Below are 27285 nucleotides of genomic sequence, written 5' to 3' on the forward strand. Positions count from 1 at the left end.
CAGCTGCCCAACGAGGCTGCTAAGGCCACGCAGGGCTGTGCGTACACCCTCTGCATTCATTTTCGCTCACTGTGGTGTCCCAAGCAAAAGAATCAACTCTCTGTCCTTCATGTTCACAACAGACTCTTACTAAGGCTGGCAGGAGTATGCTTCACAGTTCCCGCTCTTCTATTTTTGTCTTGGTGAATTTCTATAGACTTAGCATTTGTGTAACAGGATACCTGGACCTACAGGAAAAAGAATTATGTAGGAGCAGTTACTCAAAAAAGCCGGGCTGTTCTTGCCAGGTCTTATATTCAGACAGTCCTATCAAACTTGCTTTAAAACCTCTTTTTCAGTTATATTTGTGAAGCATTTTGAGAACTGAAAGGGCTTGAGGCTGTGGAGTGTCTGTTCTAAGGATAGCCTTTTTAGGGGTTGTGATTATCTATAGTTTATTGGGGGGGGATTATTCACAGAAAAGTCAGCCATAGAGAGGGAAGTTCCTTCTACTCTGCCACTGATTGAATTTTCTGAAGTTAACGAAAAGCCCTCACATGCCTTTCTGACCACACACGTTGGTGGCCAGCTGGGATAAATGAGGTTTCTGTTAGTCTCCAGTTAAGAGTCCGCCCTGCCTCCCAGTCTTCATTTTGGGGGCCATTTTTAGAAAGAAATGAAGTCTGACAGTGCATCTGTATTCCTGCTTATCCTGCTTATGAAGATTAGCCTGCTTATTCCTGCTTATAAATATCCATTCCTGCCTAATTTTCCCAAGATCTCTGATACCTATGCATTGATTTTCCATATTTACTAGGATCTGGAGGGAAGAGAGGATTTTTTTTCCTCCTTTCATAGTAAGAAGAAAATCGATTATCAGACATGGAATATAGAAATGGAATATAGAAAACTCCTTTTATCCAAGGAGCTTTAAGGATATACATATATATTATTGATCTTTGAAATCTTAGGCATTTCCCCTCCCCTCAGCCCTGCCTGTCATTCCCACGTTTGTGGCCAAAGTTGCGTCTTTGCTTTGTTGAGTGCCTCTATTTTTTTCTGCCTAACTTGTTCTCTCTTCTGAATTTCAGTGGGTGGGAGCCAAACAGCATGAATTGCAAGTAAACTCGATGCAGCTGCTGTACTACCAGGCCCCGATGTCGTCTGCCATGTTGGTGGTCGCTGTGCCTTTCTTTGAGCCGGTGTTCGCAGAAGGAGGAATATTCGGTCCCTGGTCAGTCTCTGCTTTGGTAAGTTCTAATTGTTTGGGTGGGTGTCTAAGAAACAAGGCAGTAATAATTATTAATGCAATTTTTAGTTTTCAGAGTGCTAGCTCAGATCCATTCTCACATTTAATCTTTATAATCACACGTTAAGGGAGGCAAGGTATAAGATTATTCTTTTTTTGTAATTTAATTTTATTATTTAGTTAGTTATTTTGGGGCTGTTCAGGGTCTTTGTTGCTGCGCAGGCTTTTCTCTAGTTGCAACAGACGGGGGCTAATCTCTAGTTGCGGTGCGCGGGCTTCTCTTGTTGTGGAGCTGGGCTCTGGGGCGTGCGGCTTCAGCGGTTGTGGATGTCGGCTCAGTAGTTGGGGCTCTCGGTCTCTAGAACACAGGCTCAGTAGTTGTGCATGGGCTTAGTTGCTCTGAGGCATGTGGGATCTTTCTGGACCAAGGATTGAACCTGTGTCTTGTGCATTGGCAGGTGGATTCTTTACCACTGAGCCACCAGGGAAGCCCAAAGATGATTATTTAGGTGAAGAAACTGAGGCAGAGAAAGATGAAAGGACTAGCTTAGGGTGCAACAGCTAGTCAGTGGCAAAACCAGGACTAGAATTCAGGTCTTCTGATGCCTGGTTACTATGCTAAGCACGCCTCTTTGTTGTCCAGTAGCTGAGTCGTGTCTGACTCTTTGTGACCCCATGGACTGCAGCACGCCAGGCTTCCCTGTCCTTCACCATCTCCTGGAGCTCGCTCACACTCATGTCCATGGAGTCAGTGATGCCATCCAACCATTTCATCCTCTGTCGCCCCCTTCTCCTCCTGCCTTCAGTCTTTCCCAGTATCACATCTGCCCTTCACATCATCAGGTGGCCAATGTATTGAAGCTTCAGCTTCAGCATCAGTCCTTCCATTGACTATTCAGGGTTGATGTCCTTTAGGATTGACTGGTTTGATCTCCTTGTTGGCTGGCCAAGAGATTCTCGAGAGTCTTCTCCAGCACCACAGTTTGAAAGCACCAGTTCTTCGGTGCTCAGCTTTCTTTATGGTCTAACTCTCACATCCATACATGACTACTGGAAAAACCATATTGGCTTTTCCAATATGGCTGCAGTCACCTTCCACAGTGATTCCAGGCCCTAGCCCACAAATATTTTGGGCATTTATTTTTTTATAATGAAAATATAGCTTTGTTTATTTTATTGTAATAATATAAGTAGTTCATACTTTATATATTTTTGAACATACATAAAATTATAAAGTGAAAGTCCCCTTGAATCCTGCCACACTAGGATAGTCACCTTTACGGCTTTGGTAATGATAATTTCATGGATCCTTTTGTATCCACAGATACATGCATGTGTGTATATGTTTAATTTCATTTATATGTAACCATATTACTTATGCTGTTTTTATCCTGGATTCCTTTTCCCCAGCCCCGCTACCCATACACACTTCATCATCCCATTACCCAACCCCTTCTCCTTGAAGTAAGTCATGCTAACATTCTAGTGTTTGTTTTTGCATATTTTTCTCTGTGCTGTACATGCCCTCATATAAACACATACTACATGCACAAGCATACATACACACATGTATACTTAAATTATACACTTGTTTCTTTTACAGAAGTGGGATCATATTCCACAGATTTTCTTTTTTTTAGAAATTCAAACAAGTCCTTACTGGGGCCCCTGCTGTGTTAGCAGGGACTTAGGATTTTCTGTATCTTGCTTTTCTCACCTAACAATGTCTCATAAAAACATCTTCACATCATTCTTTTGATGCCTGTAAAATAGTTCCAGTTCTTAACTACCATGAGCAGTATTGCAGTAAACAGCCTTGTACATGTGGCCTTACAAACTGGTACTTTTTATTCTGTGGAATAGTCTTAGAATGGGATTGCCAGATCAAAGGGGTCTGTACTTTGGGCGTGTTGTTTTAACAAAGTTAGAAAAGTATAGTCCCCCTACTCAGGAACTTCTGCTTCCCGTGTGTTAAACGCAGGGCATGGGCATGTCTGTTTTGTTGGTGGTGTTAATTGATCAAACCACTGTAGTTTGGGCACCTTAGACTAGAAGGGGAGAGGCTTTATGTGTCTGGTCCTCTGACATTTAAAAATGAGGACCTCAGCAGAAAGACCATAAATAAAGGTCAAAGGAACTAGAGCACAACCGTCTGAGGCCGCTGAGTGAGGGAGAATCACCTCCCTCTCTTCTCGTCTCTAGAGGGCATCATTGTCTCAAAGGAGTGTGTGACTGTGTCTTTAATGATGTGAAGGTCATCAAGAAATAGGCTTGTGACGTACTGTAAACTCTATAAAATTAACAGGGATACGTTCCTAGAAACAATTTTTAAAATTTTAAGGGGCAAATTTCTCTTAGTTAAAAATTTAATGGGCCTCACTGTTGTTTAAAAAAAAAAAAAAGGTATTACTGTTTTTAATTAAAAGACTGCAAATCCAACTCTCCTGATCCAGTTAGAACTGCACTGATTTAAAAACTGAGAAAACCCATAGGGGACAGAGTCTTCAAATATGACATGTTTTCTTTGGAATTTAAACTCCTTAATAATCCAAATTATAACTAATATTTTCTCTAAATTCTATTTCAGCAGTAGATAATGGTTTTATAACCTTTTTTTTTAACTTTTTATTTTATATTGGAGTATAGTTGATTAACAGTGTTATGTTATTATCAGGTATATAACAGTGATTCAGTTATACATGTATCTGTTGTTTTTCAAACTCTTTTCCCAATTAGTTGTTACAGAATATTGAGCAGAATTCTCTGTGCTCTACAGTAAATCCTTGTTGGTTATCCATCTTCAATATGGCAGTGGGTACATGTCCATCCCAAACTCCCTAGCTATCCCTCCTCCCCACCCTTCACCCCTGGTAACCATGAGTTTGTTCTCTTAAGTCTGTGAGCCTGTTTCTGTTTTATACAAAAGTTCATTTGTATCTTTTTTTTTTAAAGATTCCGCATATAAGCGATATCATATGATCTTTCTCTTTGTCTGTCTGACTTGTTTTCTAACTTTTAAAATGAAACCGTGGGATATGTGTGGACAGAATGTCATGCGTGTCTCCAGTGGGACAGCCACATTGTCTCCCATCCTCAGCCAAGTGGGCTTACTCATGTCCCATGCACACCCCTCGGCTTTTATTCCTCTGCTTTGACCCATACTGTTTCCTGCCCCTGTTATTTCTTTTTCTAATCCGAAGACTTTTCTTGCTGTTCCAGCCCAAAAGGACCTCTCCTGTCTAGAGAAGCCTGCAGAACCTATTGTCTGTTTGCCTACTGATGGGGTTAGAGCTCAAGACTAATTTTCTTTTCTTGCCTGAGCTGAGCGTCTTGTATTGTACTGTTGTTTAGTCTCTCAGTTGTGTCTGACTCTTGCTGACACCGTGGACTGTCCATGGGAATTTTCAGGCAAGAATACTGGAGCGTGTTGTCATTTCCTTCTCCGGGGACTCTTCCCGATCCAGGGATCGAACCCGCATCTCGTGCAAGCCTCCTGCGTCGCAGGCAGGTTCTTTACTGCTGAGCCACTGGGGAAGCTTCATTTGGTTAAGAGGCAGCACAGCAGAGCCAGTTAGGAGCAAAGATTCCAGAAGCGGACGGCCCTGAGTGTAGGTCCTGGCCCTTCGACTTACTAACCGTGCGTCTTAGGCAGGTTACTTGACCTCTTTGTGCTCTGTTTTCTTGGCTGTAAAAAGGGAAAATATTTTATTCTGTCATGGCTGTTTGCAACAATTAAGGGAATTAATACATGTAATATATTTAGAATGATTCTTGTTGCTTAGTCAGCACTATGTAAATATAAGCTGTGATTATATTATAAAGATTTGTATGATGTCCTTGAGTGGTTTCTGAAATCTTTGAGGGCAAGAACCCATGGTGTTCCTTATAAGGCCTGGCCTAGTTTTGTGGATATCGAATGAATGCCTGCTGATTGAATTTAAATCAGAATAAAATGAGCAATTCAAAGGAAAAAAGGTGTAAAAGTATATATGCCAATGTATTAACCGTGGTGAGTGGTTGGGATTACAAGAATTCCTTATGAGTTCTCTTCACAGGGAAAAATATTTTTTTCTATATATTTAATTTTGTATATATGTGGATGGTAGATGTTCTCTATTCTTGCTGTGGTAACCATTCCATAATGGCTTATTTATGGTTTAGTCGCTCAGTTGTGTCCGACAGTTGCGACCCCATGGACTGTAGCCTGCCAGGCTCCTCTGTCCATGGATTCTCCAGGCAAGAGTACTGGAGTGGGTTGCCATTTTCTTCTCTGGGGGATCTTTCCCACCCAGGAATCAAACATGGGTCTCCTGCATGGCAGGCAGATTCTTTACCGACTGAGCTACAAGGGAATCCTGTTTGTAATGATGCTGTACGCCTGAAACTTATGCAGGGCTGTGTCAATTACATCTCAGGAAAAGTAGAAGGAAAAAAATGCCTTATGTTCTTTTTGCTCATCTTTATTTTCTAATTTTTCCATAATGAATATATATTACTTTTAAGAAATTATTAGAAAATAATTTTTCACTGGATAGATAAGGAAAACTAACCTGGAAATTTACATTCAGAATCAGCATATTGTTGAAGAATTTTCTATTGCATTTTGTAGACAAAATTGCAGTTTCAAATACTGCTCATTCTGCTTTTTTACCCTCAGTTCTTGCTTTCTCCGAACTTGATTATCTCTTTTTAAAAATCCTATTTTGGGAAATTCCCTGGCAGTCCAGTGGTTTGGATTCCAGGCTTCCACTGCAGGGGGTCCCAGTTTTGGTACCCTGGTCGGGGAACTAGGATCCCACAAGGCACTGTGGTGCGGCCAAAAAAAAAAGTTTTGTTTTTAATGGTTGATAGAAGTGCTTGATGAAGTGTATTTTCACTTGATGATTGTAATTATTGCAGCTGCTTTTCATTAATGATTCTTTTGGTTTATTTGTAGCTGATGGTCCTGCTCTCTGGAGTAATAGCTTTCATGGTGAACTTGTCGATTTATTGGATCATTGGGAACACTTCACCAGTCACGTATCCTTTTCTTAACAGTTCACAAATGCATAGTCTTTTATATTCTCCAAAACTCTGTCATATTGATTTCTTTATTTGAGTCTCACACTTACTGTTGCATGGCCTAAATTGAGTAGAGTGGGTTATTTTTAGTCTTTATGGAGATTTAACAAACTGAACTGGGGAGATGGGTTAGCTTTCTGTATCATAAATGCTTTTGAATTTTCTTAAGGAATAGGTGAGCTTTTCCCTTATCAGAATTAATGCAGAGGACCACTCCTTGCACATAAACATTTGTTGAGTGAATACTGAGGTAAATACTTAGGTTTCCCATCACCTTTCAGTTATTGATAGTTTGATAATAATACAAAGGAGTGGTTAATCTAAGTAAACAATAATTTCAGACCAGTCAGTCTGACTTGTGAGTTTATTTTTGTACTTGTCTGGCTGGGTGTGCCTGCTTTTCTCAATATTACTTCACATCAAGAAGTGAAGTCATGACTTGAAGATTTTAATCAAACGCAGCTGCCCACTTTTAGCATTTCGCTCGTAATGAGTGAACGCTGAGCTGTCCACAAAGTGTAGAAGCAGCCTATTTGACAGCTATCAATAAATAACAGCAGTTCTAATAGTAATAATTCAAAGGAAACAAAAACAACACTTACTAAATGTTTCTTCTGTGCCCGGCACTGTTTGAAACACCTTCTGTGCATTAACATTTAGTTTTTATAGCAGCTCAATGAACTAACTTCTGTCTCTATTCTGCAGAAGAGGATGTGGAGGTGCAGAGGGGTTGAATAACTCATTTGGAGTCACCCGGCCAAGAAGTGTGATGTCCAGGTTTGAACCTGGGTGGTCTAGCCAGGACTTGTGCTGCCAGATCAAGGCATCCAAGTGTGTGCCCTAACTAAGAACATCCATTCATTCATTCAACAAATATTAACTAAATGCCCACTGTAAACCACTCCTTGACTTAGTAAATATTCACATACTGAGTATCATTGCCTGTATGTCAGGCATTGAAGATACAGTGGTGAACCAAAGAGACAAAAATCTCTGCTCTCACAGGCTTAAGTTCTGGGGAGAAAGGCTATAAAGAAGAAAAATGTGCATGTGCAGTGTTAGATAGTGTTAAGTGATAAGGAGAAAAAGATGAAGTAGCGAAGGGGGGGGTTGTGAAATATTGCGTGAAGTTTTACAGAAGGTAGTCAGGAGGGCCTCGCAAAACGGATGCTTTTGAATGAAGACCTGAAGGAAGTGAGGCTGCTCCACACAGAGTGGGGTGGATAGCATGGCCAGGCAGAGGGAACAGCAGGCGAGAGACTGGAAGGAACAAGAAACCTGTGTGGCTGGAACAGAGAGAGCGCAGGCTGGCTTTAGGAGGACTCAGAGTAACAGGGGGTCAAACTGGGCAGAGCTTTTTATGAGATGTGACGCCATTGAGCAGGGACATGACGTGATTTTATGTCTGTTTTGGTAGGATCCCCCTGGGCTATTGTGTTGAGAACAGGCAAGGCAAAGATTTTCAACCTCAGTGCTACTGACCTTTTGATCCAGACAGTTCTTTGTTGCAGAGGCCTGTCCTGTCCATTGGAGGATCTTCAGCAGCATTTCTGGCCTCCACTCACCAGATGCCTATAGCTGCCTTTTCCCCAATTATGAAAGCCAAACACGTGTCCTTGCCCAGATGCCAGAATCACTCCCAGTTGAGAACTGCTGCTCTGGAACGGGCAAGAAACGAAGGGGAGCCGTCTGCTGCCGCTGCAGTACGCTAATGTAGAAACTACGCTGGTTTGGTACCGGAGCGTCCCAGTGGACGCAGTGAGAAGTGACTGGACTCTGGGTATATTTCCAAGTAGAGCCAGCAGGTTTTGCAGGCAGATTGGATGTGGAGAATGAGAGGAAAGAAGGTAGACCCACCCAGTGCTGAGCCTGAGCCCCTGGTGGAGGAGGTGTGGAGGCGGGGAGGAAGACCAGGTGCTCGGTTTGGGGTGAAACAAGTCTGAGAGTTCAAGATCGAGGTCTTGGCCGCAGGTATTCTGGAGAGAGTTGGCGGTGTGTAGATGTGGTTGAAGCAGTGAGTCTGGCTGACATTGCTAAGCACACAGGTAGAGGAAAAAAAGGTGTCTAAAGACCGGGTCCTGGGTCACTTCGGTGCTTAGACCGCGGAGATGACGGGAGCCAGGCGGACGGGGCAGTGAGGGGCAGTCGAGGCGGAAGGAAGGAGGAGACGGGGTGGAAACCCAGTGAAGGGCAGGGGAGTCAGCTGTGTCCAGGGCTGCTGCCAGCTCACGTCCAGGTAACCGAGGAAGGGGCTTGGCGAGGTGGAGGCGCTGGTGATTTTGACAGGAACCTCAGAGTGCCCGTGTGGAAGCCGACTGGAAGAAAGTGGAGAATCAGAGGGGGTGGAGATGTTGAATATTGATTGCTTCTGATTGTTTATTTTTTTTTCTGATTTACAAAAGGATTCACTGAAGAATTTCTTTAAATTTGCCTTTCCTCTCATATAAATATCTTTAACAGAGCTTGAGCACTTAAAGGCCGAGGAGTAAGGCAGTGCTGACATGGGGGAGCCGGTGCACTTGAAGATAGGTCAGAGTTGAAAATGAAGCCTGTTTTATTACGGTTATAATTAACGTCCTTGAGAAGGTCCTCTGTCCCACAGGAGAATTACCCCTGTTGAGGCAGGCAGCTACCCCGGTGACCTGGCGTGTGCTCTCCTGCCCAGAAGGAACTTCCTGGTTGCTCAGTTGGGCTCCGAACAGAGGAGGGAACCTGGCCGCTGAGGTGGGGCATGTCCGGGCATGCGGGTGCAGCTCTGCCGCTGCCTCAGCGAGTGGTGGGCGGTCTCTGGTCCCACTCTCATCGTTTATGAAATGGGGGTCATGGTACCTGATGATGAGGTTGCTATAAGTGTCTGAGAGAATATGTGTCCAGCACCTGGCCAGTGCTTATTAGGTGTAAGTACCACTGTTAATGGGCTTCTCTGGTAGCTCAGCTGGTGTAGAATCCGCCTGCAATGCAGGAGACCCCGGTTCAATTCCTGGATCGGGAAGCTCCCCTGGAGAAGGGATAGGCTAACCCACTCCAGCATTCTTGGGCGTCCCCGGTGGCTCAGACAGTAAAGCATCTGCCCGCAATGTGGGAGACCAGGGTTCAGTCCCTGGGTTTGGAAGATCCCTTGGAGGAGGGCATGGCAACCCATTTTTGCCTGAAGAATCCCCAGGGACAGAGGAGCCTGGCAGGCTACAGCCGGTAGGGTCACAAAGAAGGAGACACAATGGAGTGACTAAGCGCAGCGCAGCACTGCTGTGAATAGCTCACATACAGGACCTTGCCGGCGGCTCGAAGCCTTGTGTATGCTCGCTTAGTTAATCCTCACAATGACGCCGGGGCAGGGTGGTAGCTCTTTCTAGTATTGTTACTAGGAAGAGTACATGGGTACGTATCAGACATCTGAAATATAATAAAGTACTAATTCATATAGAAAAAACTATTGAAAATTCAGTAAGAATAATTTGTAAAGGTACCAGTTGTGTCTTTAGTTGGCCTTTTAAGTGAACAGTGATTTGGAAATGCCTTCATCCAGCAGCATGTTACAGGCAGTAAAGTCAACTCAGACATGGACTTTAGAGTTAAACAGACCCATCTATGTTTGACCTCTGGCTCTGCCACTTACTGATTCTGTGATCTAAGCTACTTAAAATCCTCGAGCCTCCACTTTTGTAACTGAGAAGAATGCTATTGCAGTGAAGGGAAATATGATGCTTAAATATTAGAAAACGGTGTTAGATACGCACCTGGGGAGTGCCTGGCATGTCACTGGTGCTCAGAGCTAGCCCGCCCCTGTCCCTGATTCCCTCCCAGACTTAAGCACACTGGCTGTGTTGACCTTGAGTCAGCCCTCTGGTGCCTTACACGGCTCACCTCATTTGCCAAGGGAAGTTTAGAAATGGCTCCATAAAACAGCATCACAAATCGCTCCACGAAAGAGCTTCTCTGTACCTTGTTCTGAATCCCTTTCCCAACTTTGCATCGCAGCCCCTTTTCTCTTCGTTGGGGAGGTCGGCAGGGAGAGTTGAGGGAGTCTCCTGTCTCTGATTAATTATTAAAAGCTACCTGCAGAAACTAGGATTCACCCAGGACTTCACTGAAGCTCCTGTTCTTTAGACTTGGGAGCTGCTCTTCAGTCTGTTTCATGTGCTTCTCTCCAGCCGTAGGAAGCCTTTGCTTCGTGTGTGTGTGTGTGTGTGTGTGTGTGTGTGTGTGTGTGTAGCGAGAATATAAAACATCTAGCTTGTTATTCCTTTTTATCCTTATCTATAAACCTCAGCTATAACATGTTTGGACACTTCAAGTTCTGCATTACTTTATTTGGAGGATATGTTTTATTCAAGGATCCACTGTCAATTAATCAGGGTCTTGGCATGTTATGTACATTATTTGGCATTCTTGCCTATACCCATTTTAAACTCAGTGAACAAGAAGGAAGTAAGAGTAAATTGGTGCAGCGTCCTTAATGAGGTTTTTGTAGAGAAAAAGTTGCCTGAAGACAACAAAAAAAGTATCAGGTGGGCAAGTTACTTTCAAAGAAGAAATGAAAGTTATGTTGCAAAATTCATTAAATGATCGTTTACAGAAAGTCATGCAAAGAAAATTTTATTCATAAATATGACTTACTTGAGAATTTTCTGGTGGTCCAGTGGTTGAGACTCCATACTTTCACTGCCAAGGGTGCAGGCTCAATCCCTGGTCAGGGAGCTAAGATCCCGCAAGCTGTGTGGCACGACCAAAAAATAATAATAATAAAATTAATTAAAAAGTAAAATAAATATAACTTTCTCTTTTAGAGTACCTTTTAAGAAAAACTTTATCCTCTAAAGCATGGCTCATGCTTCTTTTCCAAGGCTGTTCCATGAAGTATATAGGATGGTTTGGTTATATCAAATGAAGTACCTGAAATTAAAGTTTTATAATGGTGACAAAGGAATTCAGATCACTGTACCACGAATGTGTAATAACTTTTAAGGAAGGACACATAGGATTCCTCTACTTACTCATAGGTGGTCCCCAATATGAGTTCTATTATAATTGAAGCCAAAGTGTTCAAGTCAGAATTTAAAGCTAGCATTTCTATTTTAGTTGTTTTAGTATAACTTCTTGCTTTTTTCATTTACAGAAATGACATATGATTGCTAGAAAGCAAAGTGCAGTAAAGGAGACCATAAGGCAAAAACCAGTTCTAGAAGTATTATTCCTCTAGTAGAAAGTGGATGTAAGAAGTTAATGTTATTAAAAAAAAAAAACAAACTGTTATCATAAGCATGGAACAGAAACTTTTATAAAGAAGAATGCATTTCTTATTAAAATTTAATCTTTAAAATTAAAAAAAAAAACTACAGTTTCTATGGGTGTTCTCTTGATGAGCTCTCAGGGAGCTCTAGAAACTATACATGAAGTTCAAAAATAAAAGAGCTCCATGTTTAAATGGCTCAAAGAAAAGACTACAGGGGAAACTGAGCAGGTTTCTTCTTATCCTGGTGACTGTTCTCCTGGCTTCTTTGAGCAACTCATGTCCATAATTGCTTAAGACTACCTCCCAGCCATCACTCCCCCACACCCACATGTGAGGTGTCTGTGGAGCTTTCTTTGACACTGAAGGGTCTGAAGTGAATTGTGTCAGCCTTTCTAAGTGGGCTAAGCAAGTCAAGGTAGATACTATCAGAGATTAAGCAGAAACTTGGGGAAGATATGAGGAAAGATTTGAAAGAGAAGTAGAGAAATAGTCAATATTTAACAAGTTCCATGAATTTTTTTAAAGGGATAATTAAATAAGTTCTAGGGGAAATACATGATTTTACTTAAGAATATAATAGTGTCGCATATTGAACTGCCAAATCTATTACTGGCTTCCCACTCTTGACATTTGAGCACCCAAAGCAGTTGTTGATAACCTCTCACAATAAATTGACTGAGCCAGAAAATCCCTCTTATAATAATTCTTTTTCTAAATGTGAGAGAGACAGCTCTCTGGAGGATGAAACGTCACATGTATAGAAATGCACCTTTTAGGACCATTTTTTTCCCCCTGGCCTATTTGAATGAAAAGCCTCACTGAAAATCGATTTTGACAGAATTTCTGTGTATCAGTCAATCTGTTGTGTGATTTTTATGTGTGGTGTTTTGTTATTGTTTTAAATACTTTTGGTTCTTCTCAGTTTCCAAAGATACAGTTTATTGTGCTAAGAAATACAAAGCAATTTGTCTTGCTAGATGAGCTTCAGGAGTCATGTTTGTCTAAGGAATGTTCTCTGTGTTTTAAATGAACATATAATTGTTTCCCAAAAGCTGGAGAAAAGTACTTCAGTATTTCAGAGGATCATGTGACTTCTGTGCACTAACAGCTGAGTCGATTTGTGCTATTTACAGATTCTTCTTAACTGTAAATACAACTTGGGGGTTATAATAAATGTTGGGGGAGAGTTGTAATAAATGACTGATGTCAATAGGAATTCAAGGAAGGCTGGAGCAAGATAGCGTGGGGTGGGGTGGTTGTGGATCTATAAGTGAATAAAAAAATATATACTACTGGAACTAGAGTCTGATAAACATTTTTTTTTGCCCTGAAGACCGTCTTCCCTTTGAAAAGGAAATTCCTGGGGGGAAAATGTACCAGATAATGAGGACCAACCAAGGAGACAAACCAGAAATTCTGTGCTATGGAAGAAAACATGCTGGCTGGCCTTTTGTTAAGAATGTAATTGCACTTGTTTTTTTATTGTATGTTAGATGACCATACTGCAGTTTTTACCTGTTATAAATAAAGAGAACCTGATGTTTTTACTTTCCAATTGCATGTTAGAACTCGTAGAGGAAGGATGGCATCTGTGTGTATGCAGGAGTGACGCTGGCCTGTCCAGCTCCCAAATCTGCATCCCCTAAGGAAACAGAGGAGAAGGGGAAGACAGAGGATGAGATGGTTGGATGGCATCACTGACTCAGTGGATATGAGTTTGAGCAAACTCAGGGAGATGGTGAAGGACAGGGAGGTCTGGCTTGCTGCAGTTCATGGGGTTGCAAAGAGTCGGACACGATTTAGGGACTAAACAGCAACAACAAAGAAAGTCCTTATCTCTTTTAAAAGAACATAAAGGAGGGACATCCCTGGTGGTCCAGTGGTTATGAACCTGCCTTGCAGTGCAGGTAGTGTGGGTTCGATCCCTGGTCAAGGACCTCAGATCCCACGTGACTTGGGGCATCTAAGCCTGTGCCACACTACTAATCCCGCAGACCACAACTAGAGTCTGCGCCACAAGGGAGATCTGATGTAACCAAATAAGTCAAAAAAATAAATATTTTTATAAATAAAACCACATAAAGAAGAAACTCTCTTCTCTGTGAAACGAAGCAAATTTTCTCCTGTTCATTTTTAAAAATACTTTTTAAACCTGGCTATTTTCAAATCACTAGTCATCTGTTCTGAAAAGTCTATAAACAACTAATGGAGCACTCCACATTGACCTCATTGGTGATTAGTTGTTGGTGAATGAATATGCAGAATGGTCAAAGGAGAAGTCTGAAGAAAAGAATGAAGACCGTATTTATTAGATATATTCTGTTTTGCCTTTCTGTTTGCAAACTTGAACTACATTAGAGTTGCTAACGTCAGGACTAGGATGATCGTTTCATTCATTCAACAGAGATTTATTAAACATACATCATGTGCCAGGCACTGCACCACCCACTGTGCAGAGACAGTCCTGTGTTCCCTGTGATCTTAAACATTGCTCCAGCAGAAAAGATAGAAATTAATTAAAAATGTATTATTTCAGACTCTAATAGGAGAAGGCACATGGTTCTCTGGAGCATGTAACAAAAGAGTCTGGCCCAGGATTGGCTGTCAGCAAAGTTGTCCATGAGGAGAGGACAACTGAGTTGAAACTTGATGGCCTGTAGAAGTTAGCTGAGCAATGACGGGGCTGAGTAAAAAGGTGGGGATTGCACTCTGGTAAAAGGTCCTTTGGTTGCAGGAATTTGTAATGAGTTTTAAGCTGCAAAAGGATGGAATGTAGGAACTACATTTAGGGGAGATGTGGTATGACTTGAAATTGGAAAGGAAGGCCAGTCCTTGGACCACAGAATAGCTTATAGACTGTGTTAGGAATCTAGTAAGAGCAAGACAGAGTGTTCTGAGCATCGTCACATCATCATACTCAGCGCCTTTGTTTCGAAACACATGAAAGAGAACCAGACAGAGGCTAGAAGAGGACATGGCTGCAGTGAGATGTGACCACTTGGAGAGGATGTGGCGAGACGACAGAAGTGGGGAGAGCAGGAGGATCTTGTAGGTGGGATCAAGTGGGCTTGAGATGGATTGGAAATGGAGAGCGTGGGAAGGGATGAAGTCAGGAATCACATATGTATGATTTGGGCAGCTTAAAAGAGGAAGGAAGAGAGTGCTCTTGCGATAGGAAACACGAGAAGAGGTTGGACTGGGGAGTGTGGAAACTGAATTCACACGAAGCTATCTCGACTTTGAAGTGTCTTTGAGGAATCCAGTTAAAGTTATTAAGTAACCACATATATAGGTCTACAAGTCAGGAGTTTTTTTTTTTAAGTTGATATGTAATTGATTTACAATATTAATTTCAAGTGTTCACTTGAGTTTATCAGTTGTGTCCAACTCTTCGCAACCCCATGGACTGCAGTGAGCCAGGCTTCCCTGTCCTTCCCCTTCTCCCTGAGCTTGCTCAAACTCATGTCCATTGGGTCAGCGATGCCATCCAGCCATCTCACCCTCTGTCGTCCCCTTCTCCTCTTGCCTTCAATCTTTCCCAGCATCAGGGTCTTTTCAAATGAGTCAGCTCTTCGCATCAGGTAGCCAAAGTACTGGCATTTCAGCTTCAGCATCATTCCTTCCAATGAATATTCAGGACTGATTTCCTTTAGATTGGACTGCTTGTATCTCCTTGCAGTCCAAGGGACTCTCGAGTCTTCTCTAACACCAAGTTCAAAAGCATCATTTCTTCAGCACTCAGCTTTCTTTATAGTCCAGCTCTCACATCCATACATGACGACTGGAAAAACCATAACTTTGACTAGACAGATTTTTGTTGGCAAAGTAATATCTCTGCCTTTTAATATGCTATTTAGGTTGGGCATAATTTTTCTTTCAAGTAGTAAGCGTCTTTTAATTTCATGGCTGCAGTCACCATCTGCAGTGATTTTGGAACCCAGAAAAATAAAGTCAGCCGCAGTTTCCACTGTTTCCCCATCTATTTGCCATGAAGTGATGGGACCGGATGGCGTGGTCTTAGTTTTTTAATGTTGAGCTTTAAGCCAACTTTTTCACTCTCCTCTTTCACTTTCATCAAGAGGCTCTTTAGTTCTTCACTTTCTGCCATAAGTGTGGTGTCATCTGGATATCTGAGGTTATTGATACTTCTCCCAGCAATCTTGATTCCAGCTTGTGCTTCATCCAGTCCAGCGTTTCTCATCATATACTCTGCATGTAAGTTAAATAAGCACCTTGACAATATACAGCCTTGATGTACTCCTTTCCCGATTTGGAACCAGTCTGTTGTTCCATGTCCAGTTCTCACTGTTGCTTCTTGACCTGCGTAAAAATTTCTCAGGAAGCAGGTCAGGTGGTCTGGTATTCCCATGTCTTTAAGAATTTTCCACAGTTTGTTGTGATCCACACAGTCAAAGGCTTTGGCATAGTCAATAAGGCAGAAATAGATGTTTTTCTGGAAATCTCTTGTTTTTTTGATGATCCAGTGGATGTTGGCAATTTGATCTCTGGTTCTTCTGCTTTTTCTAAAACCAGCTTGAACATCTGGAAGTTCACGGTTCATGTACTGTTGAAGACTGGCTTGGAGAATTTTGAGGATTATTTATTTTGCTGGCATGTGAGATGAGTGCAATTGTGCAGTAGTTTGAACATTCTTTGGCATTGCCTTTCTTTTTGATTGGAATGAAAACTGACCTCTTCCAGTCCTGTGGCCACTGCTGAGTTTTCCAGATTTGCTGGCATATTGAGTGCAGCACTTTCACAGCTTCATCTTTGAGGATTTGAAATAGCTCAACTGGAATTCCATCACCTCCACTAGCTTTGTTCATAGTGATGCTTCCTAAGGCTCACTTGACTTCACATTCCAGGATGTCTGGCTCTAGGTTGGTGATCACACCATCATGATTATCGGAGTCATGAAGATCTTTTTTGCATAGTTCTGTGTATTCTTGCTACCTCTTCTTAACATCTTCTGCTTCTGCTAAGACCATACCGCTTCTGTCCTTTATTGTGCCCATTTTTGCATGAAATGTTCCCTTGGTATCGCTAATATTCTTGAAGAGATCTCTAGCCTTTCCCATTCTGCATTGATCACTGAGGAAGGCTTTCTTATCTCTCCTTGCTATTCTTGGAACTCTACATTCAAATGGGTATATCTTTTTTTTTTTTTTCATTTATTTTTATTAGTTGGAGGCTAAATACTCCACAACATTGCAGTGGGTTCTGTCACACATTGACATGAATCAGCCATGGAGTTACATGTATTCCCCATCCCGATCCCCCCTCCCACCTCCCTCTCCACCCGATTCCTCTGGGTCTTCCCAGTGCACCAGGCCCAAGCACTTGTCTCATGCATCCCACCTGGGCTGGTGATCTGTTTCCCTATAGATAATATACATGCTGTTCTCTCGAAACATCCCACCCTCGCCTTCTCCCACAGAGTCCAAAAGTCTGTTCTGTACATCTGTGTCTCTTTTTCTGTTTTGTGTATAGGGTTATCATTACCGTCTTTCTAAATTCCATATATATGTGTTAGTATGCTGTAATGATCTTTATCTTTCTGGCTTACTTCACTCTGTATAATGGGCTCCAGTTTCATCCATCTCATTAGAACTGATTCAAATGAATTCTTTTTAACGGCTGAGTAATATTCCATGGTGTATATGTACCACAGCTTCCTTATCCATTCATCTGCTGATGGGCATCTAGGTTGCTTCCATGTCCTGGCTATTATAAACAGTGCTGTGATGGGTATATCTTTCTTTTTCTCCTTTGCCTTTCACTTCTCTTCTTTTCACAGATATTTTGTAAGCCCTCTTCAGATAACCATTTTGCCTTTTTGCATTTCTTTTTTTCTTGGGGATGGTTTTGATCATTGCCTCCTGTATGAACCTCTGTCCATAGTTCTTCAGGCACTCTGTCTATCAGATCTAATCCCTTGAATCTATTTCTCACTTCCACTGTATAATTGTAGGGGATTTGATTTAGGTCATACCTGAATGGTCTAGTGGTTTTCCCTACTTTCTTCAATTTAAGTCTGAATTTTGCAATAAGGACTTCATGATCTGAGCTACAGGCAGCTCCTGGTCTTGTTTTTGCTGACTGTATAGAGCCTCTCTATCTTTGGCTACAAAGAATATAATCAATCTGATTTCGGTATTGGCCATCTGGTGATGTCCATGTGTAGTCTTCTCTCGTGTTGTTGGAAAAGAGTGTTTGCTATGACCAGTGCATTCTCTTGGCAAAATTCTATTAGCCTTTGCCCTGCTTCATTCTGTACTCCAAGGCCAAATTTGCCTGTTACTCCAGGTAGTTCTTGACTTCCTACTTTTGTATTCCAGTCCCCAATAATGAAAAGGACATCTTTTTTGGGTGTTAGTTTTAAAAGGTCTTGTAGGTCTTCATAGAACTGTTCAACTTCAGCTTCTTCAGCGTTACTGGTTGGGGCATAGACTTAGATTACTGTGATATTGAATTGTTTGCCTTGGAAACGAACAGAGATCATTCTGGTTTTTTTTTGTTTTTTTTTTTTCATTCTGTTGTTTTTGAGACTGCATCCAAGTACTGCATTTTGGACTCTTGTTGACTATGATGGCTGCTTCATTTCTTCTAAGGGATTCTTGCCCACAGTAGTAGATATAATGGTCATCTGAGTTAAATTCACCCATTCCAGTCCATTTTAGTTTGCTGATTCCTAAAATGTTGATATTTACTTTTGCCATCTCTTGTTTGACCACTTCCAATTTCCCTTCATTCATAGACCTAACATTCCAGGTTCCTGTGCAATATTGCACTTTACAGCATTGGACTGTACTTCCATCACCAGTCACATCCATGACTGTGTGTTGTTTTTGCTTTGGCTCCATCTCTTCATTCTTTCTGGAGTTATTTACCCTTTGATCTCCAGTAACACATTGGGCACCTACTGACCTGGGGAGTTCATCTTTCAGTGTCCTCTCTTTTTGCCTTTTCATACTGTTCATGGGGTTCTCAAGGCAAGGATACTGAAGTGGTTTGCCATTCCCTTCTCCAGTGGACCACGTTTTGTCAGAACTCTCCACGGTGACCTGTCCATCTTGGGTGGCCCTACACGGCATGGCTCATAGTTTCATTGAGTCAGACAAGACTGTGGTCCATGTGGTCAGATTGGTTAGTTTTCTGTGATTGTGGTTTTCAGTCTGTCTGCCCTCTGATGGAGAAGGATAAGAGGCTTATGGAAACTTCCTGATGGGAGAGACTGACTGAGGGGGAAATTGGATCTTGTTCTCATGGGCAGGGCTATGCTCAGTAAATCTTTAATCCAATTTTCTGTTGATGGGCGGGGCTGTGTTCCCTCCCTGTTGTTTGACTTGAGGCCAAACTATGGTGCAGGAAGTGAAGATAATGGTGACTTCCTTCAAAAGGCCCCATGCGCGCACTGCTGCACCCAGCGTCCCCAGCCCTGCAGCAGGCCACCGCCGACCCACCCTTCTGCTGGAGACTCCTGGACACTCACAGGGAAGCCTGGGTCAGTCTCTCGTGGGCTCACTGCTGCTTGCTTCTGGGTCCTGGTGCGCATAAGCTTTTGTTTGTGCGGTCCAGGAGTGTTTCTTACTGACTTACTTCACTAAACATAATATCTCTAGGTCCATCCACATTGCTGCAAACGGCAGAATTTAATTATTTTTTAAGGCTGAGTAGTTCCATTATGTATTTTTACATATGTGTGTGTGTGGTATGTGTGTATATATATATATATATGTGTGTATATATATATATATATTCATATATACCATATCTTTACCGTTCATCTGTCGATGGACAGTTAGGTTGCTTCCATACCTTGGCTATAGTAAATAGTGTTTCTATGAACATTGGGGTTCGTCGATGTTTTCAAATTAGAGTTTTCACATTTTTCCAGATATATACCCAGGAGTGGAATTGCTGGATCATATGGGAGTTCTCTTTTTAGCTTTCTGAGGACCCTCCATCCTGTTTTCTATAGTGGCTGCACCAGTTTACATTCCCACCAGCAGTGCAGGAGAGTTCCCTTTTCTTCACATCCTCATCAATACTTGCTGTTTGTAGACTTTTTGAAGATAGTCGTTCTGACAGGTGTGAGATGATATCTCGTCATTTTGATGTGCATTTCTCTAATAATCAGCAATATTGCACATCTTTCCATGTGCCTATCTGTATGTCTTTGGGAAAGGAGATTTTGGGGTGGAGTGGAGATAAACAGGGAGTTTCTGGGCTACATCTGATGAGGATGAGAACACAGATTAGAATGAGTTTACCTTGGAAGAGAGCATAATGCAAGAAGTCTACAGCTGAGCCTCGGGGAAGTCCAGCATATACTGGTAGTGGTAGGTATTTCTACAGAGGAAGCTGAAAATGAAGAGTCAAAGAGCTAGGAGGAAGACGGGGATGGTGTCATGGGAGAGAGGGTGGCCAAAAGTGACAGTATTGCTGGGACGTCAAGGTAGACACGCATAGAAAAACAACCATTGTGTTTACTGACAGTTTACTGTGGACCTTAATGAGGCTGTTTCTGTGGTGTGGAGGCAAAAAGCAGGTTGGAGTAGGCTGAGTGGTCAGTGTATGAGAGAAGAATATGGATCCAAGAGTACAGACAATTCTATTGCTATTGCAGGCAATATTGAATGCTGTTTGACATGAATGGGTTTTGTTTTTTTTTTAATTACAGGATTAAAATTGCAAAGCACCAAATATTCCTGTGTACCCCTAGAAGAGGTGCACATACTTCTGTAACAGAGATGATCTTTTACTCTGAAAAGGAGTTCTATTTTTGGTTATTGAATATATTCTTGAGAGGTGATTAATAAAATCAACAGTTACTTTTGCCAGCTGCTGGCTTACTTGCAAACAATCTTGCAGGCCCACTAAGGGGTGATCAGTTATGCAATTTCTTATCTCTGTTACTGCTGAAGTTAAAAAGGGGGAAATAAACCTGCCACGAAAAGGGCCAGTCTGGGCAGGTGAGTCATTGTGGAGCAGGGCTGGCCTGGACCTCAGAATCATGGCTCCCAGTCCAAACTCTGCCTTTGACCAGGGTGACCTTTGGCTGTGGGGAAGCCCCTTGCCTCTTGTTTTCAGTTTCTTCATTTGTAAAATGAGGGCTTGGCTCTGAATGATTCCCAAGGGACCCTCCATCTCTGAAATCCCCTGAGTGTGCTTTTTCAGATTAAAATTATAATTTCTCATTTGCTTATATTGAGAGTATATTAGATGAAATTAATGAGAAAGATTTTTGTTTGGTCCTCGTGAGAGCTGGTTTCTTGTTCATATGCACTTTGTTACTCATATATTCTGTTTTTAGAAAGTATGCAAAACATTAAATGGATTTATTTTTATAAAATATTAGAAGACATGATTTAATTTGATTTATCAAAGCTGCTTTACACTTAACATGAAGTCGTTGGGAGGTGAATTATTGCCAATTCAATTATTTATAGATATCTAGAGGTTATTTTTGCTATACTGTTTTTAATTTGGAAAACAGCACATCACCCAAACCATAGTAATTCACATTTTTCTATTTAACTAAAATCTCATAAACACTAGGCATGCCACATGAGCAAGCCTGCATATTTATTTAACAAGCCAGTACTATGTCTTTTTTAAAGAGGACTTCAGTTTTTAGAGCCATTTTAGATTCATATTCACTCTAAATTTTGATTTTTTTCGTTACTCATATGAGATTATTTTTCCTTTTAAAATGAAATGATCCGAATCAACCATATGTCTTCATTTGTTTTCCTGTTTTCATTTTGTCCTTACACTCCCCCCAAAAAATCAGTTTCCTGTTTTCTCGATTCCTGTATTCTCAATTTAAAATTAGAGCCAGCAGTTTGGTGCAGGAGGGTGAGTACCCAGGAGGTGGGAGGCTCAAAATCAGCCAGTCTATTGAGATCTCCTGGGATCTGCAGAGCTGCGCTTTACCACAGGAATGAGCAGACTCTCCAGGTCTTTCTCTGCCCGGAGTTTGAAAGCAAGACTAACCTTGGGACTGGATTTCTTAGAGAATTATGGAATGATACCCTGGCCATGTTTGTTAGAAATAGAAAGCTTTGTACAATTCAGCAAAACACTATAGAGGGGGGGAATGGCAAAAGTGCTATGGAAGATGTAGTTGGTTTCCTAACTGAAACCCATTCCTGTTTTTGTTCACCTTCACTCTAGAGGCTAGAAATGCTAAATTCTCTTATTACCATGTTGCCACACCCCCCAAATGCGGGTGTCTAGAATTGTGCTAATTGATACGGACGAGGGGAGGGAAGCTCGTCCAGAAGAGCTGAGCTGCTTAAGCAGTGCCCTCAGCTGCTTGTCTCTGGTCTTCTTGTTCTCGTGGGAAAGTAAACCCCAGTTTGTTTAATTCAGTTTTAATTGGTCCATGCAGCTAAAGGTATACAGTGAACATTTGAGGGTAAAAAGGGGCAAGAAAGGAAGACTTGATCCGATAGACTTTACAATCCAGGAAGCAATAAGGAAATGTAACTGGTTAAAAGCAAAAATAGACTAGTCAGCTAGCCTGCCCTCGGGCATCCTTGCCTTCCATAGAGTACCAAACCTTAGGAGGTGAGTGAGGTGGGTGAAAGAAAGGGAGTGGTCTGCTGGACGTGGGGCTCACAGGTGGAGTCTACACATGGCACGGCTGGCCTGGGGGGGATGAGCCATTTCCATCCAAAAGCAAACTTTCCAACCAAGTGGGAGGTGGCCTGCTCTGCCCTCCACCGTCCTCTTTGCGCTCCCTAACTTTGGTCATCCCTAATTACCCCAAGCTTCCCTTGCCCCAGCAGCCTTCCATCTATTCAGTCACTACCTCATCTCCACTACTTTTCCCAGTTCTTCAATTTAAGGTGATAGATGAAGGAAGCAGGATCACCAATGACTGCAAGGTCATGCCTGGGTCTTGGAGCTAGGCATCTGTATGAAGGTTCTACAGATACTCACTAAAGGACATAGGAAAAACTCCCTCTCGTAATGGTCCAGGACCTCCGTAAAACCATGGGAAGGAAGATGGAGCATCACTAAAGGGCCTCCCAGTGCCTACACACACAGGAGTATGGACATTGGCCAGGACCTGTGTGCTGAGAGGAAACATCTCCTTATTATAATGAAATGATTGCCATGGAGAATTCAGCCAAACAGAGGACTGTTCTTCTGAAATCAAAGAACATCTTGAGAACATCCAGTGCTTGTACTCAAATCACATTCCTCATAGGGATGTCCAGCCTGTGAATCTCTTATCCCTCAAAAAAAATCAATGCTTTTTTGAAACTCAGGGATTTTGCCAAGGGAGCAAACTGAAACTTCTGTCTACTCCTCCCCTGACAGAGCACCATGGGGCTCCAGAGAAGCATGGCCTCTCATCTTGGATACTTGATGAGTACCCATGGGTACAAATGCTGTTCTGTTTATCTCCATTCTAACCCAGTCTTGGTTGCCGCTGTCCTGCTGTAAAGATGCACGGGTTAAATTATCCAGTAAAAACTGCAGGAATTCTTGTGCTCTGCATCACCCTTCCCATCTCCCTGTCTTTGATTCCTCCTGTCTTTCATTCTTCCATTCTGGATGGGCCAGAACCCAGAGGTGACAGGTAAAGGATAAGGACTTATCCTTTGACAAACTTCTGGACTTGATGCCTGTGATGTTGCCGCTTACCCATTAGTTCATGTTGAAAGTTCTCTGGATGAGCAGGGATCCTTTGTTAAAGGGGAAAAAAAAGCAACATCCTTTAAAGTAGTATTCATATAAGCAGAATCTCATTTGCTGAATAAAACCATAACAGTTACTGTTACAAGAGGATTGTCTCGGCATCTTGGCATGTAGCCCATAACCACTCTGCTTTACTAATAATAAGCAATATTGCTTTGCAGAGATGTTTCTTTAACTGATGCATTTCCTAAGTGGTTTCCTGTTGGCCTCTTTTTCCTTCCTCTTCTCTAGCTTCAGATACACAGCAAACCTCCATCCTGACCTCTTCTCTTTCTTTACTTTCTTAGAAGGTCCTTGAGAGCAGAGAACTTGTCTGTCAGCCATTGGGTATAAACAGTACTTACTAGACATTATCTTTCACTGTCAGCTCTAAGTTGGTAATTCTCAAAACCCCATCTTTAGTTCCATGCTCCTATCCATGGTCCATTGTTCTTTCCACTGAAAATTATGTTCATAAAAAAAAACAATTTACTCAGGAGAGAGCTCTTCCTAAAAATAACCAGCGTATATACAGTGTACAGCTGGAGTGCTTGTGTGTACTTCCCATTTTATCACACAGAATACTGAAATGTCATGTATTCGAGGGTAAAAACTAAATAAAAATAATTTTCATTGCTTCTTCAAGGATATTCTTCACTGACTTCTAAGTGAAACTGGCTTTTTTTTTTCCTGTGAGCGCATGGAACTGGAGAACAACATGATGACGGCTAGCATCGCTGGTTCCATGACTTCATGCTAAGGAGCCGACAGTTTTACCCACTGTTGCCTTTGCACCATCAGAGCAAAAGTCAAAAAGCAAAAGGAGTCTTCGTGTTATTACGAAAAGAGTTTTGACCTTATAAGACCTTTCCGGGGGTTCCATAGACCATACTTTGAGAACTGTGCGTTCAGGATGTCACAGTAAACAAGACAACAGTGGAGCTTACATTCTAATGATGGAAGACAGGTGACAAGGAGTGAGGTAAACAGGGTGGCTTCATCGGGTGATCAGCTCTGTGAAGAGCGTAAACAAGAATGTAGAGGACTTCCCTGCAGTGGTTAGGACTCTGCACTCCCATTGCAGAGGGCACAGGTTGGATCCCTGGTCGGAGAACTAAGATCCCGCATGTTGAGCAGTGCAGCTAAAAAAGAAAAAAAAAAAAAGAACATGATAGACAGTCATGAGGGATGGAGGAGAGGCTGTTTTTGAGAAGGCCCCTCTGAGGAGGCGACATCTGAGCCTAGAGCTCAAAGATGAAAGGAGATCTGCCATGTGCAAAACTGGGGAAGAGGATCCCAGGAAGATTATATATAGCAAAGGCCAACGTCCTGAGACAGGAGAGAGCTCGGCATTTGAAAGAGACAAGAAAGAAGGTAGTCAGGATGGGATAACAGCAGTATTATTTATGGCCCTTAAAATCCCTGTAGGGGAAGTTTCCATGTTATTATCATTAACAATAATAGTATACGTATTAATTTATCAAATCTTTACAATAATCTTGTTATCCCCATTCTACAGATGAAGAAACTGAGGCCTGCAGAGAATGGAAAAGTTGGTGTCAGAGCTAGTGCACCAGGCTGTGTGGCCATGGAACCTATACTTGTAATATTTAGAGCCTGTTTTTGAGAAAACAGTTACTCAATAGGTAAAACTTTTTTGTTAGTTCACATAAACCCTTAGGGGTGTGTGTGTGTATAATATATCTAATGTGTCAACTACAAATTGGCACTTGCCGTCTACCTATCTACCTCTGCAAGGATTAAGTGCATTTGCTGCTACAACTACTGACCTTCAATACCCCCTAAAAAGAGTTTGGGGTGAAGGGCCGAAAATGAGGTGCTCTGTGCTCAGGGGACAACAGGCAGGACAGGTCTTCAGATCGTTAGGTATTTTCAGGAGCCTATTTCATGAGGCCAATTCTTGTATCTCTTCATATCTAGAAGAACACTAAAATCCTTAATGGTGATGACTGTTCCTCTTCACGAGACTGGTAGAAACCTTTTGAAAAAATATATGCTTGATTGCATGTATTCCCCCTTCACCAAAACCACATATATATTCACCTTCCCCCTCTCCTCCTGCCTCTTCGGGACAGTTTCTCAGAGCTATCTGAGTTGCTGTCTCCCAGGCCACAGTCCTCATTTTGCCCCAAATTAAACTTAACTCCCAACTCTCACACTGTGCATATTTTTAAGTTGGTGGATGTATCCCTCTTTTCTTGGAGTCTGGAGAACTTGTGGTGTTCTTCAGTCACAAAGTTCTGTCCGACTCTGCAACGCCATGGATCACAGCATACCAAGCTCCTCTGTCCTCCACTGTCTCCTGGAGTTTGCTCAGATTCATGTCCATTGAGTCTGTAATGCTATCTAGCCATTTCATCCTCTGCCACCCCCTTCTCCTTTTGCCCTCAGTCTTTCCCAGCATCAGGACTTTTTCCAGTGAGTCATCTCTTCACAGCAGATGACCAAAGTATTGGAGCTTCAGCTTCAGCCCTGTCAGTGAATATTCAGAGTTGATTTCCTTTAGGGGTGACTGGTTTGATCTCCTTGCTATCCAAGGGACTCTCAAGAGTCTTCTCCAGCACCACAATTCAAAAGCATTAATTCTTTGGTGCTCAGTCTTCATGCTCAAATTTTCCCATCTGTACACGACTACTGGAAAAAACACACTTTTAACTATGTGGACTTTAGTCAGCGAAGTGCTGTCCTTGCTTTTTAGCACAGTGTTTAGGTTGGTCATGGCTTTTCTTCCAAGGAGCAAGCGTCTTTTAATTTCATGGCTGCAGTTATTGTCCACAGTGATTTTGGAGCCCAAGAAAATAAAATCTGTCACTGCTTCCAGTTTTTCCACTTCTATTCGCCATGAAGTGATGGGACCAGAGACCATGGTTTTAGTTTTTTGGATGTTGAGTTTCAAGCCAGCTTTTTTCATTCTCCTCTATTACCCTCATCAAGAAGCTCTTTACTTCCTCTTCACTTTCTGCCATTAGAGTGGTATCATCTGCATATCTGAGGTTATTGATATTTTTCCTAGCCGTCTTGATTCCGCTTGTGCTTCATCCAGCCTGGCATTTCGCATGATGTACTCTGCATCAATATACAGTCTGGTTGTATTCCTTCCCTGATTTTGAACCAGCTCATTGTTTATGTCCAGTTCTAACTGTTGCTTCTTGTCCTGCATACAGGTTTCTCAGGAGACAGGTAAAGTGGTCTGGTGGTATTCCAGTGGTATTCCCATCTCTTTAAGAATTTCTGTTTGTTGTGATCCATACAGTCAAAGGCTCTAGCATAGTCAGTGAAGCAGGTGTAGATTTTTTTTTTTTAATTCCCTTGCTTTTTCTATGATCCAACGAATGTTGACAATGTGATCTCTAATTCCTCTGCCTTTTCTAAACCCAATGTGTACATCTAGAATTTCTCAGTTCATATATTGCTGAAGCCTAGCTTGAAGGATTTTAAGCATTACCTTGCTGGCATGTGAAGTGAGCACAATTGTATAGCTGTTTGAACATTCTTTGGCATTGCCTTTCTTTGGGATTGGGATGAAAACTGACCTTTTCCTGTCCTGTGGCCACTGCTGAGTTTTCCAAATTTGCTGGCATATTGAGTGAAGCACTTTCAAAGCATCATCTTTTAGGATTTGAAATAGCTCAGCTGGGATTCCATCACCTCCACTAGCTTTGTTCTTAGTTTCCTAAGGTCCGCCTTGACTTCACACTTTAGGATGTCCGGCTCTGATTGAGTGAACACACCATCATGATTATCTGGGTTGTTAAGATCTTTTTTGTATAGTTCTTCTGCGTGTTCTTGTCACCTTTTCTTAATCTCTTCTAGGGAACTAGAAGCTATTAAAGTCACAGACAGGAATCTATCTCTTGAGAAAGGAACAGTAGCCATCAGCTTGGTGAATGAAGTTTCTCTGAGTAATTCTCCTGAAAAGTTTCTCTCAATGTGAGCAGTCATAGAGGCATTGATTCTTTATAAGCTTTTGTTTTATTCTAAATGACATGTAGACAGAGAGCGGTGAACTGTGAAGCTGAGCAGTGTCCTCTGACAAGTTCCTCTGTGC

At 42.0% G+C, this 27285-nt stretch overlaps 1 protein-coding gene across 7 annotated transcripts in view; it reads left to right on the forward strand.

Moving 5' to 3' along the window:
* The window catches only part of LOC122427080 (solute carrier family 35 member E3), a 78947-nt gene that overhangs the window by 4391 nt on the left and 47271 nt on the right, over positions 1-27285 (forward strand). For 3 of the 7 annotated variants that reach the window (XM_043446266.1, XM_043446264.1, XM_043446265.1), the window contains one exon: positions 1071-1229. In XM_043446266.1, coding sequence (XP_043302201.1) covers positions 1071-1229 — 159 coding nt within the window. Of the gene's footprint in view, positions 1-1070; positions 1230-6164; positions 6248-6495; positions 9290-10559; positions 12821-12855; positions 13112-27285 lie in introns of those variants that run through there. The other 4 variants (XM_043446269.1, XM_043446270.1, XR_006265351.1 and 1 more) reach the window with 3 other exon arrangements.

The sequence above is a fragment of the Cervus canadensis genome, chromosome 25, assembly GCF_019320065.1.
Source record: "Cervus canadensis isolate Bull #8, Minnesota chromosome 25, ASM1932006v1, whole genome shotgun sequence".
NCBI classification, from domain to species: Eukaryota; Metazoa; Chordata; class Mammalia; order Artiodactyla; family Cervidae; genus Cervus; species Cervus canadensis.